At 45.0% G+C, this 16432-nt stretch overlaps 1 protein-coding gene across 1 annotated transcript; it reads right to left on the reverse strand.

Moving 5' to 3' along the window:
* Window positions 1-12701: 12701 nt before the first annotated feature.
* On the reverse strand, window positions 12702-16157 carry LOC125467660 (lymphotoxin-alpha-like). Its single transcript, XM_048563797.2, has 4 exons — window positions 15975-16157; window positions 15200-15242; window positions 14646-14711; window positions 12702-13298 (listed from the first exon to the last, which is right to left on the reverse strand). Exons 1-4 carry the CDS (start codon window positions 16155-16157, stop codon window positions 12883-12885), a joined length of 708 nt encoding a protein of 235 aa, XP_048419754.1. The 3' UTR covers window positions 12702-12882.
* Window positions 16158-16432: the final 275 nt, after the last annotated feature.

The raw sequence follows: 16432 nt of genomic DNA on the forward strand, positions 1-16432 counted from the left end.
TTCATCACTTTTATTGAGTCAAATTGTAATGAGGTTTCTTCTTTTGTAACCATTTGTGAGTGGAGAGACAACTCCTTTTGCATCGTGGTGGAGCCACTGGGAGGGAAGTGTTGACACCCTGTGTGCTGGTGTAAGCCAGCACGCTATCTCTGTGAAATCTGTGCAGTGGCGTCTTGGGTGGGATACAGAAGTCAAACTCCAAAACTATTCAGGAAATGAATGGTAATGCAGTGTGAGGCTGGGAAAAAATGTAGGGAGGTAGAATTGCCTGGAATTGAAGCACATCAGAACAGGTTAAAGCCAATTCCCTGCCTGAGCCTGTTCTGTCACTCAGTGACCACCTTTCTAGCTGATCTTTTTTATTCACCTGTGGCTGGGCCCAGTACTTCTTGCCCATGCCCAATTGCACCTTGAGAAGGTGCTGATGAGCTGCCTTTTTGAGCCACTGCAGTCCACGCACTGCAGGTAAACCCAAAATGCTGTCCAGGAGGGAATTCCAGGACTTTGTCCCAGTTACAGTGAAGGAATGATAACACATTTCCAAGTCAGGATGGTGAATGGCTTGGAGGGAAACTTGCAGGCTGTGAGGTTCCCATTCAGGCAAGTGGGGAATATTCCATCACACCCTGACTTGTGCCTTGCACATGGTGGACAGGCTTTGGGGAGTCAGGAGGTGAGTTACTCGCCGTGGAATTCTGAGCCTCTGACCTGCTCTTGTTGCCACTGTATTTATGTTGCAAGCTCAGTTCAATTTCTGATCAATGGTAACCCCCAGGATGTTGATAGTGGAGGATTCAGTGATGATAACGTGTTTCAACATCAAAACGCAGTGGTTAGATCCTCTCTTATTGGACACAGTCATTGCTTGGCATATGTGTTACTCAAATGTTATTTGTCACTTCTCAGTCAAGTCATCAGACTGGATATTTTCCTGATACTGTTGAGTTTCAACATGGGCTGCTTATTGAGGATTCCAAAACTAGAGGGCACAGGTTTACAGTGAGAGGGGAAAGATATAAAAGGGACCTAAAGGCATCTTTTTCATGCAAAGGATGGTGCGTATATGGAATGAGCTAGCAGAGAAGGTGGTGGAGACTGGTATGTTTACAACATTTAAAAGGCATCTGGATAGATATACGAACAGGAAAGGCTTAGAAGGATATGGGCCAAATGCTGACAAATGGGACTAGATTATTACAGGATATCTGGTAGGCATGGATGAGTTGGACTGAAGAGTCTGTTTTCATGCTATATATCTCTATGACTATGACACAAATGAGCCACGAGTGTGCTGAACATTGTGCACTCATTGACAAAGATCCCCACTTCTGGCCTTAAAATGGAGGGAAAGTTATTGATGAAGCAGCTGAAGATCATTGGGATGTAAGGCATTACCCTGAGGAACTGTTGCAGAGATATCCTGAACTGAAGATCTGATCCGTTAGCTGTGGGATCATTGAGCTCTGTCTGCCATGCACTGCTTATTCTGTTTGGCATGCAAATAGTCCTGCTTGGTAACTTCATCTGGTTGATACCTCAACTTCAGGTCAGCTTGGTGCTGCTCCTGGTATGTCCTCCTATACTGTCCATTTAATTTCAATCCCTTGGCTTGACGTCAACGGCTGAGTAGGGGATATGATGGGCCATGAGGTTACAAATTGTGCTGGAATACAATTCTGCCACTGTTAATGGCCCACAGCGCTTCATGGATGCCCAGACTTGAGGTGCTAGATCTGTTCAAAGTCTGTCCCATTTAGCACAGGGATAGTGCTGCAAAACAAAATGGAAGGAATTCTCAATGTGAAGGTTGGATTTTGTCTCCACAAGGTCTGTGTGGTGGTCTCTCTTACCAATACTGTCATGCGCAGATGCAACTGTAGCTGGCGGATTCAAAAGAATAAGGTCAAGTATGCTTTTCCATTTTGTTGGTTCCCTCTCCACCTGCGGCAGACCCAGTCCAGCAGCTATATCCTTTCAGGACCCAACCAGCTCGATCAGTGGTACTGCTGCTGAGCCACTCTTGGTGGTGGACATTGAAATCCCCCACCAGAGTACATTCTGTGCCCCTGCCACCTTCTGTACTTCCTCCAAGTGTTGTTATCTAGAAACATAGAAGATAGGAGGAGGCCATTCATCATGACCATGGCTGATCGTTCAACTCAGTAGCCTCATTCTACTTTCTCCCCATGACCTTTGATCCCATTCACCTGAAGTGCCATATCGAGCTGCCTCTTGAATGTATTCAATGCTTTGGCATCAACTACTTCCTGTTGTAATGAATTCCACAAGTTCACCACTCAAGGTGAGGAAATGGCTCCTCATCTCTGCCCTAGCCCATCTACCCCAAACCCTCAGACAGTGACCCCTGGCTGTGGATAGACCCACCATCTGAAACATCCTCCCTGCATCTACTCTGCCCTAGTCCTGTTACAATTTTATAAGTCTGTATGAGCATCCCCCTCAATTGTCTGAACTCCAGCAAAAACAATCCTAACCTAATCAATACCTCCTCATATATCAGTCCCGCCATCTCTGGAATCAGCCTGGTAAACCTTCGCTGCACTCCCTCAAAAGCAAACACATCTTTCCTCAGAAAAGGGGACCAAAGCTGCACACAATATTCTCGTTGTGGCCTCACCAAAGCCCTGCGTAACTGCAACAACACATCCCTGCTCCTGTACTCAAAACCTCTTGCAATGAAAGCCAACGTATCATTTGCCTACTTTACCACCTGCTGCACCTGCATGCTTCCCTTCAGCGACTGGTGCTCAAGGGCACCCAGGTCCTACTGCACACTCCCCTCTCCCAATTCGCAACCATTCAAGTAGTAATCTGCCTTCTGTTTTTGCTTCTAAAATGTATAACCTCACATTTATCCAAATAATACCGCACCTGCCATTGATTTGCCCACTCCCCTCACCTTTCCAGATCATTCTAAAGGATCACTGCATCCTCGCCACAGTTCACCCTCCCAATAAACTTGGTATCATTTGCAAACTTTGAGAAGTTACATATTGTTCCCTCATCCAAATCATTAATATGCATTGTAAGTGGCTGGGGTCCCAGCACTGATTCCTGTGGCACACCACTCATCACTGCCTGCCAATTTGAAAAGGAAGCATTAATTCCTGCTCTTTGTTTATTCCCTGCCAACCAGTTTTCTATCCATCTCAATACACTTCCAACAATTCCATACACTTTACTCTTACACAATAGTCTCTCATATGGGACTTTGTCAAATGCTTCTGAAAGTACAAATGTACCACATTGACTGGCTCCACCTTATCAACTCATTGGTTACATCTTCAGAGAATTCCAACAAATTTGTCAGTCATGATTTGCCACTGTTTTCCAAATGCTCCATTATGAAGATGTAGATAATGGATTTGAGAATTTTCCCCATGACCACTGTTAGGCTTACTGGCCTATAATTCCCTGTTTTCTCTCTGCCTCCCTTTTTGAATGTTGGAGTGACACTAGCTACCCTCCAATCTGCAGGGACTGTTCCAGAGTCTATGGAATCCTGGAAGATGACCACCAATGCATCCACCATTTCTCGAGCCACTTCCTAAAGTACACTGAGATGTAAATTTTCAGGCCCTGGGGATTTATTCACCTTTAATCCCATTAATTTTCCCAGGACCATTTCTCTACTAAAATTTATCTCCTTCAATTCTTCCCTCTCACCAAATCTTGCACTCTCCAACATTTTTAGTATCTGATTTGTGTCTTTTTATGTAGAGACAAAACCAAAGTATATATTCTGTTGCTCAGCCATTTCTTTGTCCCCTACTATACATTCCCCTATTTCTGTCTGTAGGGGACCTACATCTGTCTTCACTGATCTCTTTCTCTTCATGTACCTAGGGAAGCTTTCGTGCTAGCCTTAATGTTCACTGCAAGCTTACTTTCATACTGTATTTTTCCCTGCTTAATCAATCCCTTGGTCCTTCTTTGCTGAATTCTGAACTGCTCCCAATCCTCAAATATATTATTTTTCTTGACCAGTCTGTATTTTTGTTCAACGTAGAGGAGTGCCATTTCATCAGCTGAAGGAAGGTTCATGTTCAACCTGATATATTGAAACATCACCGATCAAGAGTCAATGTTGAAGATTTCCAATTGTAAACCATTGTGGCGCCACTGCTGCTGGGGCTGTCCTGCTGCTGGGACAGGATATACCCATGGATGGTGAAAGTGCTGTAGCGGACACTATAACATTGTGAGTGTGAGCGAGTTTTGAGAAGATTTGTATTTTACAAAAAAAACCTTGCAAGAACTGTGACAAACACTACATTGGACAAACTGGCAGAAAGCGAGCCACCAGGATACATGAACATCAACTAGCCACAAAATGACATGACCCACTATCACTCGTATCCTTACATACAGTTGAGGAAGGACACCACTTTGATTGGGACAACACATCCATCCTAGGACAAGCCAAACAGAGACATGCACGAGAATTCCTAGAAGCTTGGCATTCCAACCGGAACTCCATCAACAAACACATTGATTTGGAGCCAATCTACCATCCCCTGAGAAAAAGAACAGGAAATGACATCACCAATGCAGGAAATGACATCACCAACCCAAGGAAACCTAACCAGATAAATAGAAAGTGGGACATAACACCAGCACTTCGTCAGAGGCTCACTGATGATGTTACCTAGAATGGTGATGAAACGTCTGAAAACTAACCTTCCAGCTCCGCGAGCAAACTCACATCCATTGTGAGTGTGAGGCTGGTGAGTCCAATTTTTCAATATCCAAACATCTAATTTTGGCACTAGTCCCCAGATGTTAGTAATATTAGTAGTTAGGGATGATAGGGCTGTTTTTGCTGCTGTCTTTTCCAGTGCCTAGGTCGATACCTGGTGGTCCATCCAGTTTTATTTCTTTGTTGACATTTCATACTGAATGAGTGACTTATTGGGATATTTCAACCACATTGCTGTGGGGCAGGAGTCACATGTAGGCTAGACCAGGTAAGGATGGTAGATTTCTTTCCCTGAAGGAAATTAATGAACGAGATTTAATTTGTTTTTATCAACAATTGACAGCAGTTTCATGATCATCATTAGACTGTTAATTCCCGGATATTATTTGTTGAATTCAAATTTCACACTCTGTTCAAATCCCAGAACTTTACCTGGGTCTCTGGATTAGTACTCTAGTGATATCACTGCTCCATACCATTCCCTCTCCAACTGCCACACAACCTGTGGTTGACAAAAAGGTAATCAATCTCAGATTTAATCTTAACAATCAGCCAGGTATCTATTGCCATTTGTTCCAAATCTCTATCACCTTTTTTGTGAGGAGGAGTTCACAAACCTCATATTTGCAAGGGATTGAATATTTAGACTTTGTCCTTGAATATGACTGATTGATGGAAATGGATTCTCTCTAGCATCCTATCTCTTTCTCATATTACCATGGAAACCTTGAGAGAATCACACTGCAACATTGTCAATTCCAGTAGATATGGTGTTAAATTTTGTAGCCTCACCCTGAAAATATTGAAAATCACCTTAGTCATTCTAGAATGCACGACAGTGAATACACCCTTCTGCAATGTACAGTGCCCACAATCAGTTCATGATGGTTCCGGGTTTGCTCTAACCAGGGCATTGTATGACCAAAGAGTGACTTCACTTCCCACCCTCTTCCAGGTGGAAAACACCTACTTTCCATCAATCCATTTAGATTTGCTACCTGTCTATCACATTTCAATGATCACTTAACCTGGATCCCACAACAATGCTCCCCCTCCACTACTCACCACCCTATCTTATCTCTTAGCGTCTGCCCTGTTTGTAACTTCTCACCATTTAGAATGAACGGCGTTCTATCCATTTGGTTCAAAGTGAATGCCTTCTTTTTGGTCTCTATTGGAATCCATTGGCTACAGTTCTACCCATTTGGTTAATGTCAATTTTGCATTGGTGTTTAATGCTTCCACACACACACACACTTTGTCACAACATGTCATTGGCAAACACGAATTTCTGCCTTACCATTGAATCACTCTGTATCAAGAGATAAATCCAGTCACATCATTCTTAATCAATGGATAATTCCACTGTTGTGGAGGGCTCTGGAGGCCAAGTCATTGAGTGCCTTTAAGACAGATATAGGTAGGCTCTTGATTAGTAAGGGGGTCAAGGGTTATGGGGTGAAGGCAAGAGAATGAGGTTGAGAAACACATTAGCCATGATCATCTAGCAGAGCTGACTTGATAGGCCAAAAGGCCTAATTCTGCTCCGATATCTTATGGCAATATGATCTATAATGTGAATAATTGAGGGCTTGACTCTAACCAGCAACAAGAATGAAACCTCTTCAGCCAGGTCGAACCTCTGAAATAGTGTGGTCACATATCACATTGATGATTGAGCAGTTTTCAGTTGGTGCTGAGGGACTCGGACTTGTTTGTGTTCTATTTGAGCAGGTGAGGGGTAATACCAAAAGGCAATATGAGTAATAGGACTCAGATTTAGCAACAGGACACTTCAATATAAGACCATAAGTGGTAGGAACAAGATTAGGTGTTTCAGCCCCTCAAGCCTGCTCCATCATTCAGTAGGATCATAGCTCATCTGACATTCCTCACGTCCACTTTCCAGCTAACTGATCTAGAATCTATCTATCTATCTCAGTCTTAAATGTACACAAAGATTCTGCTCACACAACTTTCTCTAGCAAGCAGTTCCAAAAGCTCACAACCCTTCGAGAGAAGAAATTTCTCCTCATCCCAGGCTTAAATTGGCTTATTCTGAGACTACGTCCTCTGGTCCTAAACTCTCACATGAGGGAATATCCTCTCAGCATTTACCCTGTCAACCCCATTAGAATCCTATATATTTCAATGAGATCCCTCGCTTGTTTCTGTACTGCAGTGAGTAGAATCCCAACCTTGATTATAAGGAAATGCCTCGATGAAAATGATCATTTTACTTAACTGACACAGTCGCAAAACATCCCACAGTTTTGGACAGGAACTGTCTCCCAACTCACTCCACATTCCATTCATTCATATCCCTCCCACCGAACTTCCTAATTCTCTGTCTCTGATCTATAATCAGCTCTCAGTTTGGCAATGTCGCAACAGTTCAATATTTCTCTTTGTTTTCAACACGGTCTGGAGTCCTGCCCCCACGTCCCCAGCCCAGCTCTGCCATTTCCTTCAAATCCACAACAATCTGATATTTCTGTATTTCTTTAATTTTGACATTGAGTGTTTCTGCTTTTCCACCCTTCTCCAATGGCAGCCATGCGTCAACTGAGTAGAATCTAAATTCAGAAATTCGCTCAATTAGACTTTCTTTGTCCCATCTGTCCACCCACCACCACCAACCCCCAACAACTTGAGGGGCTGTTTAAAACCACCTGTCAAACTTTAGATAACAAGGTGTAGAGCTGAATGAGCACAGCAGACCAAGCAGCATCAGAGGAGTGGGAAGGCCGACGTTTTGGGTGTAGACCCTTCTTCAGAAATTTTCTGACGTATCGGGCCTACGCCCTTCTTCAGAAATTTTCTGAATTTTCTGAAGAAGGGTGTAGGCCTGATACGTCAGCCTTCCTGCTCCTCTGATGCTGCTTGGCCTGCTGTGTTCATCCAGCTCTACACCTTGTTATCTCAGATTCTCCAGCATCTGCAGTTCTGACTACCCCACTCATGACCTTACCTTGTTCTGTCTCTCCATATCAGGTTTGTACACTAATACTCCTGTGGCGTGCTTTACATGCTTTAAAGGGTACTACATAAATGCAAATTGAATTTGAGGCAGAATTTGGCACCAGAAACACAGAATCTCGGCTGAAGGATGAAGTCACAGAAAGGAAAGGGATATAGAGAGGCTCATGGAGAAAATTCTAGATGTTAGAGACAAGGTAAGCAAAGTAAGGGAAGTCAATAGATGGGTGAGGGAAATGGGTGATACTGAAGAGATTAGAATTGGAGGATGTGTCTTTAAAACCTGAAGAGGGAAGGCAGTAAGAAATTGTTTTTTTCAGCTGTAGAGTTATCAGTACGAATAAGTGAGGTGAATGGAACCAAAGTATGATGGAGTTAAGGAACAGATTGGCCAACGTCCAGTTGAAAGGCAGAAGATTCTTGGTGGGCTAAATGGCTTCCTCCCAATTTTCTTATGAGTCATGAACTGAAGCTCAGCCAGTCAAAAGGAGATGGTGACATAATGGTGATATGACTGGACAAGTAATCCGGAAACCCCGAGCTAATGTTTTGAGGGCATGGTTTAAATCCTACCATTGCAGATAGTGAAGTTTGAATTTAAACACAGAAACTGGAACCTTAAGAAAAGTTCCCCAATGACAAATAGATTGTTGTCTTAAATCCTATCTGGGTCGCTGATGCCCTTGAAGGAAGGCAATCTGCTGTCCTTATCTGCTTTAGCCTGCATGTGACTCCAGGCGCACAGAAACTGAGCTGGCTCTGAACTGACCTTAGCCAGCTGGTCCATACAGGGACAGTTAGGGATGGGGCAACAAATGCCAGTCTTGCTAGTTACACCTACACCCCATGACAAAGTTGTCAAAAATTAATTGCCCAAGAAAAAATCATTCAGTGGGGGAGAGGACGGGGAAGGAAACCAGGGCCGGTATCACAGAAGTGCTCCGGGGCAGATAGAGACCATTTGGCCAATAATGTCTGCTCTAGGTCTCAAAACAAATATTTTGCTGAGAGACGTTGTCCAATCCTCTCCCCCAAAACTGTAAAGAATTTTATTTCATGGTTAAATAGTCTGCTTTGAATGTTGGCATAGCATTTTTTAAAAAATTGTTGGATGTGTGCACCCCTAGCTAGGCTGGTATTCATTGTGCACAGGGCAGTTAAGAGTAACATCTAGGGCAGAAATTTCCTTTCCCTAAAGGGCATTAGTGAACCTGATGGGCTTTTCCAACAATGGTTTCATGGTCATCATTAGATTCTAAATTCCAGATGTATATTGAAGTCAAATTTCACCATCTGCTATGGCAGGAATTGAAGCCCAGGTACCCCAGAATATTACCTGCATCACTCTTGCAATAATACCACTATACTATTGCCTCTGCAGGAGTAGAACATGTCTCTCTGTTCTTTGATCGTGGGAACTGCAGATGCTGGACAATTTGAGATATCAAGGTGTAGAGCTGGATGAACACAGCAGGCCCGCAGAATCTTTGGAGTTTAAAAGATCCTCAACTGAGTTGACAGGCTGAGGGGTGACCTTATAGAAGTTTATAACACCGTCAGTGGCATCAATAAGGTGAAATTCAAGGGATTTTCCCCAAGGTAGTGTAGTCCAAAACTGGAGGGCATAGTTTTAAGGCAAGAGGGGAAAGATTTAAAAGGAATCTAAGGGGGAACTTTTTCACACAGTGTGCGTATGGAATCAATTGCCAGAGGAAGTGGTGAACGCTCATACAGTTACAACGTTTAAAAGGCATCTGGATCGGTATATGAATAAGAAGGATTTAGAGGGATGTGGACCAAATGCTGACAAATTGGACTAGATTAAGATATCTGGTTGACATAGACGATTTGGACCAAAGGGTCTGTTTCTACACTGTACAGCTCTATGACTCTAAGTTCACGTGTTATGGTAGAGTAAGGTCAAGGGATCTCCTGCTCCTACCTCTCAGGTTCTTGAAAACTGGCAGGACCTCTGTGATGTCAAGGCGCACAAGGTAATGGCTGAGTGACAGGATTGGAATAGTTTAGGTGCTTGTTTTTGATTGGTACAGACCTAATGGGCCGAAGGGCCTCTTTCTGAAGAGCAGACCTCTCTGAGTCTAACGCTGAGAGTTGGGGAGCTAGCAGTGAAGGTACAATGTGCTCTTCCTGCAGTGAAGCTCAGTACGAAGCCGTGAGGAAACCAGGAGAGAGTCTCCCCTCACGATATCCTGTGAGAAGGCAAACACCGTCAGTAAGCACAGAGAGAGAGAAAGCCCTCTTTTGTATCAAAATATTTTATTGAATAAAAATAAATAAATAAAAAGTCCTTATTATTAAATACATTCCAAAATAATTCGACTGTTCCCAGTGAAATTGAAGCAAGTGTTTAAAATCCACAATCATGAAGACTATGTTTTAACACAAGTCAATGACCTCTACCTGCCACAGATACATTGTTCATTGTTGGCTTGCACATCTAACTGGAAATATCTGTGCGTTTCGCTCAGGTCTCCAACGGATCCCAAACACAGAGACAATTGCCTATTGGATTCTCAGCATTCAGGACTATCGGCTCTGGAAGGTGAAGAATATCCCCAGGGTTGGTGTGCAGGAGAAATTGGTGTTTTTGGAGAAAGGGGGCTTGTTGTCTGTTCTAAGATGCTAGTGTGTGTGTGGGGCCAGGTTCTATGGAGCGGGGCAAAGCTACCCTGCAGAGAAGTACATTAAGCTGACCCCAAACATGAATCATATTGTATGTGTGGAAGCAGGAGAGGAGGTGACTTGGTCAGAAGCCCTGAGAAGGGTGGGTGACTCAGTTAAGGTGATAGTGTAATGAACAAGAATTCTGCTAGCGGCTACCAGTTCAAATACCAACACGTCAACCAAGGAGTATCAATTGTCAGCATTAAGACAAATATTTTGGACCAAAAAAAGGCATCCCTGGGATGGGGACCATGAAGCAACTGGGAGCTGTCATGACCCACCCAGTCCTTTCAGGAAGGGAATCTACCTTCTTTGCCCAATCTGGCCATTTTGTGACTCCCATCTCAAAGGAAGGTGGGTGATTCATAACTGCCCTCTGAGTGGCCCAGCGAGCCAATAAGTCCTCATCACGAAGGCAGTCATGGAAGGGCAATGAGTACGGGTCTAGCTTTCTGCAGACAGAAGGTAAATCTTGGTTTCAGTGCGATAAGGATCAAATGAGGAGGAAGGTTACACAAAATTCTGATAACTAATGGTTTTACAAAATGACCTTTGATTCAACAGAAAAGAAGGGGAGAGACACACAAGATAAAAGGTGACTGATCAGATGACAATCTTGGAGTTGCCACATTCAGGGCTGATAAGGGAGTTTTCGCAGATATGTGTCCGTGTTGTGCATGCGCATGAGTGTGCGTAGCAGTCAATGGATTTGGTTTTTGCAAAGGAAACAGAGGAAGTGGACAGTGCAGATTAATTAGTCATTGTGTGGTGTCACAGGGCCAGTCACAAAATGCTTTAACAAGCATGGGTTACATTCAATTCACAATGAGTTTGCAATAAAAATCACAGCGCCCAACAATAAATTAAAGATGATACTAACTCACTCACAGAAGAAACAAAAATGATTTACACGTGCATAATGAATATATTTTTGAGGCAGACGTTAATAGGAGACTTAATGCCATTGCATGTTTGACTGGCACACAGCCCAGTATTTCTGAGATATCAGGCTGTTTAACAGCTGGTTTAGGCTGAGCATCTCACCAAGTAACTCCAGGCACATTGGCATTAGTGTATCGCTGGGGATTCTCAGATGAAATAACATTTGTCATAAATTAAAACTTAGCAGTTTAAGCATGTGCACTGCAGAGGTTTTCCAAACAATCTTTTTTTAACACATCAGCTTATTCAGAGCTCAATTATTGCACAATTGTTCCTTCAGGTGATCGTTACGGTCAGGAGAGGGTGGGCCATCTCTCCTTGATAAGAAGAATCTCACATACAGCAGGCTAAATAAAAAGCATTTTACTCTAATAGTCCATGTAACCTCCTTGCCCCATCATATTTCTTAACTTAATCCCCTCAGAGTATCCCTTCTCTCTCAATTTCAAATCTGGCTTCCTCTTAAATACAGAAAAACACATCACCGACTCTCAGCAAGACCGAGTTCTACATTCTGGCCAATCCCTGAGCTGCCAACCTTCTGCCCAATTGCTAACTGGATTCATTAGTGGCTCTGTTAGATTGCAGGCCCCTATATCCCATCTCACCCACAAAGACCAACAGCTTCTCTATACCAACCCTGTTAAAATCCCTTGTATTATTAGTAACCTCATGTCAGGTGCTCCAGCAGATAGTTCAAAGGATGCAGGCCTGTTTCAGGGAATGGAGGATTGGGGTAGACAGATGGATACCAGTCCACATCCTTTAGCTTAAGGTAGCCAAACTAATTCAGCCACAGTCAAATCAGAAGTGAGTGGGACATTGAGAAGTATTAACTTTTTAAAGTTAACTTTTGAACTTAGCCATCATTGACTGAGATCACCCATTGGAACCTTTCCAATCAAAGATGTCAATGAGGAACAGATGGTGGGTTTGGGGGGGGGGGGAAAGAAAGTGGGAAGGTGCAGGGTGTAAGCTAATGCTGGAAGCATGTCTGCCCCAGCAGGTTACAGTGATTTGCAAATCAGAAAAAAGCTCCTTGGCCCATCAATTCCATGCAACCACTTAATGATTCTAATCCCATTTTCTAGCACTTGGCCCATAGCCTTGTAAGCTTTGACATTGGCATCCGAACCATTACCCGCCTATGGGGTGGGGGAAGTGGGGGAGAGAAGTGGGGTGAGGTTCTGCTCCCAGGGATTGGGCTCCAGTAATTTCAGTATCATGCCTCCCACCTACCGCCTCCCCCCCCCCCCCCCCCCCACCACCGCCAAACCATGCCATGACCCCTTCTCAACTGTACATATTGTAATTACAGAAGGCCAGTTAACCCATCATGCCCGTGCTGGCTTGCCTCACATCCATCACCCCCACATTCCAACCCTTGAGATAATGAAAGATGCCTGCTCTTGTTCAAATACCACCTACACCCACTTCCTATGGGACCATCAGAGCCAGCACAAACATTAGACCCTCAGCCCCGACCAGTCATCCCAAAAGAAATCGCAAAACTCAAAACAACAACAAACATAGACACATCAAGGGGAGAAAGCCCCTCACAGGGCAAAGATTCCAAAGAAGGTCTTGCCTTCCGTCTTGTCCAAGTACTTGACCACGCTCTCGGAGACCCGGGAGAAGATCCGGTCGCCTGCCTCAAACTCAAAGATGGCACCTTGGTAGGATGTTTTGAACCAGGGATCAGAGTGGCTGCCATGGTGGCAGACCGACTTTGTGGCCCTGAGCAGGATGGTCTCCTCAGGGTAGGCCAAGGAGAGCTTGTGAACATCGTGACTCAGGAAGATGGTGCTCTCCTCACACTGGTCATTGTGGAAGACCACCTGTGTGTAGATGAAGTAAAAGCCTGGTTTCTTGATCAGGAGGCTGTTGTTTGAGAACTCAACGCCGTAGGAAAACGCGATGCCAGCTTGCTCCTGCCATGTCAGTTTGTCAGACACTAGGGGAATGGGATTGGCTGGGAATGAGGGGAAAGAGAGAGGAGAGGGAGAGAAGAAGAAAACGAGTGTCACATATCACCATCATTTTCCCAGTTCCACACCCCTCCCAACGCAAGCCCTATATTAGGATAGGGCATGTGCACGTTTTGTTGTTATTGGATGAGAGGATGAAACATTGACAGGTAAGGGCATTGACCAGCTCAGATCTGGAGGTCTGCTTCTCTCCTCACAGACGCTGCCAGATGTGCTGAGTACTTCCAGCAGCTTCTATTCTTGAGGTGGCATGTCCAGTACCCGCAGTGTTTCACCCTCATGTTCCAGTTGAACCCAGTTGCGCCGGGAAGGGCACAGCACTTTCTACTGCCATAACCACAAAGCCAGGCGATCACTCTCTCCCAGACACGAGGGACACTTGGACACAATGGTCCTTTACTCCTCCCCTTCAACACCCAATTTCACCCTCAGACCTTGGCCCTTTTCTTCATCCATCTCACTCTTTAAAATCTATACAAGGCAGCAATTGTAGTGCGTGGGAGAGAGCCATTCAGCCCAACATGTCCAGATCTAGCACCCAATGGATGCCTCAGCTAAAGCACCGCTTTGACAAACCTCTTGGCTTTGGCTCAGACAATGGTATTGCTGAGTGGGAGCCAGTTCAGCAAGATTTTCCAGGGAGAGGTTTTGGGACAATGGGGTGGACAGTGTAACAGACTGGGGTGAAGGTAGAGAACATATAGCCCATTCAAATTCAGACATCCGAGAAGCTGTTTCACTTTGCTTGGTTCTGGGACACACTCAACCTGCTCCTGACACTGACTGCATGCCCAGGAGTACACCAAATGTTTTTAAAGTACTTTGAGGCATCCAAGAATCAAAGAATAGTGAAAGAATAGAAGGGATCCTTTTGCCCCATCTTGTCTATGTTGGCCACCCAGAAGATAAAAACATGTGAAGGCACTATGATAAATGCACTTTTTTTTTTACACTTTACAGAAAATAAAACATCAATCTGGTCAGCCTTCATTCCACTCTATACCATCAGTATGCAATTACAGGAGAGCAGGTAACTCTACTTCAGTGCAGATGGTGGACAGTCAGTGCTCAGCAGTGAACGCCAGAGGGCAGCTGCTGAGGGGGAGCCAGAGATGGAGGGGCAGGACAGCCACCACGGCAGGAGGAGGAAGAGGAGAAACGGTCATACCCGAAGACTAGCGACCAACGACATCTGAGGTTAACATTCTACACTTACAGTAAACATACACCGATCTGCCTGGTGATATGCTGCTTGCGCTGCCTATCATTACGACGGTTAATAAACCCAACCTTCAGCAATGCGTGAAACATCAGCTAATCTAAACAAATACCTGTCAGGTGAGCTGCAATCCTTGGCCGTGGGTCACTCCCCACCCGCTTCATGAGATGAGGCAAGCCTGGAAATGGAAAAGACGCAAACTCAATCCCTGTTATATCACCCGCAGAGCACTGGCTGACAGACACAGAGAGGGGGAGGTGTTCATGTGTGCGTCCACATCTAGAGCAGTGGCTGCCGGGGTTGGAGAGAGGCAGAGAAGAAATGCATACAGTCAGAGAGAAAGATAAAGGCAGGCAGACATAGAAAGAGAACATTCAAACAAGGCAGGAAGAGACACGAGAGAGAGAGAAAGTGAATAAAATGGGAACAGATAGGGACATATAGAAACAAAGGTACAGACAGAGGCAGAGACAGACAGGAACTGAGAGTGAGGGAACAGGGGCTGTGGGTAAGAGGGAGACTGACGGAGAGAAAGAGTACAGAGAATTAGAAAGAGAGAGACAAGTGGGGAACAGGGAGAGGGAAACGGGGAACGTTGGACGCAGTCACAAACAGACACAGAAGGAGAGATGATGAGAAAGAGAGACCGGTGCAGGGAGAACTCACCGCTGTTGGCAGGCACATCGTCAGCGCCTCTCAGAGTAGTCTTCTGCAGAAAGGAACAGAGAATTGAAGAGTAACATTCAAGGTGAAGTTTCCAAATCGCTGCTCAGCTGAGCGGGATCGGGGGGTCAGTATGCAACTGCAGCCAACCTTGACTCAATCGCAGGCGCTATGGCATTGTAGTGCCCGCCGGATCACACAGCGGGGCAGGAGGCAGGCAGAATGGAGCTCCTGCTCCAGCAATGTGTTCTTGGACTTGCTGTAGCTGCAGTCACTTGGCGCGGGGGTTGGGGGTCCCAGCCTACCCTTTAAACCACGCAGCTTCCAGCCTTCCCTGAGCCAGCAGACTGAAGGTTGCAGCCACATGGAGACTAGATGGGAGCGCAGGTCCCTCACCCCCACCACCTCTTTTTTAACGTCAGGTCCCGCTTCTGGTTGGGAAAGAGGGGGCAACTGGATTCAGAGGAAGCTGCAAACGCTCGCTTTTCCCGGCGCTAGCGCAACTCAGGCGTAAGAGCGTGGAAATAGCGCCACCTACCGGCGCAGGGAGGAATCAGCGTGAAATTAACTCAGCGCAGAGACCAAACCCCGCGCACAAACACAGAGGGGGGTGAAATTCAACTAAATCATTTACAGGCAATAGATCTACCTTCCAAAGCTCAAAAGAAAATGACTGAGATTGCTTAAAATGATCAAGGACAGTAAGGAGATTTAACAGACTTTAGGAAAGGACATTAAAATCAAACGTTTGAGGACTTAAATGTTAGCCTTGCCTTACCCAGTTTGAAAGGCTTGATGTTGACGATTGTCCCTGAGTGAACAGGAGATATCCGCAACCAGCGACAAGGGCGATAACAGCGAAGGCGCTGAGCAATTTGAGGCAGCGGGTACTTTGCTGGGTGTTGCCTGAGGCCAGCTCCTTGCCACTCTCCAGCTCCGACAGCATCTTCTCACTGCTCATTGCCTCTGTATCAGCGGCAGTCTCTCTGACACTCTCAACCTGCATCTGCCTCGCAGTTTGACCCCGCGAGGTATTTGAATTGCCGGCTGGGAATTACCCTGTCTCTGACCCAGCCTCCCGAGAGGAAAGCAGTATGTACCATGAAACTGGGAGGGTTAGGGAGAGATTTTTTTTAAGTTCAGATGTGAATATCAAAGTTACTTTTACTTTTAAACATATGGCTATATCCACAACCCTCTTGATTTTATTCACTTTATTTTTTCCGATTCATTGGC

The sequence above is a fragment of the Stegostoma tigrinum genome, chromosome 34 (genome assembly GCF_030684315.1).
Source record: "Stegostoma tigrinum isolate sSteTig4 chromosome 34, sSteTig4.hap1, whole genome shotgun sequence".
NCBI lineage: Eukaryota > Metazoa > Chordata > Chondrichthyes > Orectolobiformes > Stegostomatidae > Stegostoma > Stegostoma tigrinum.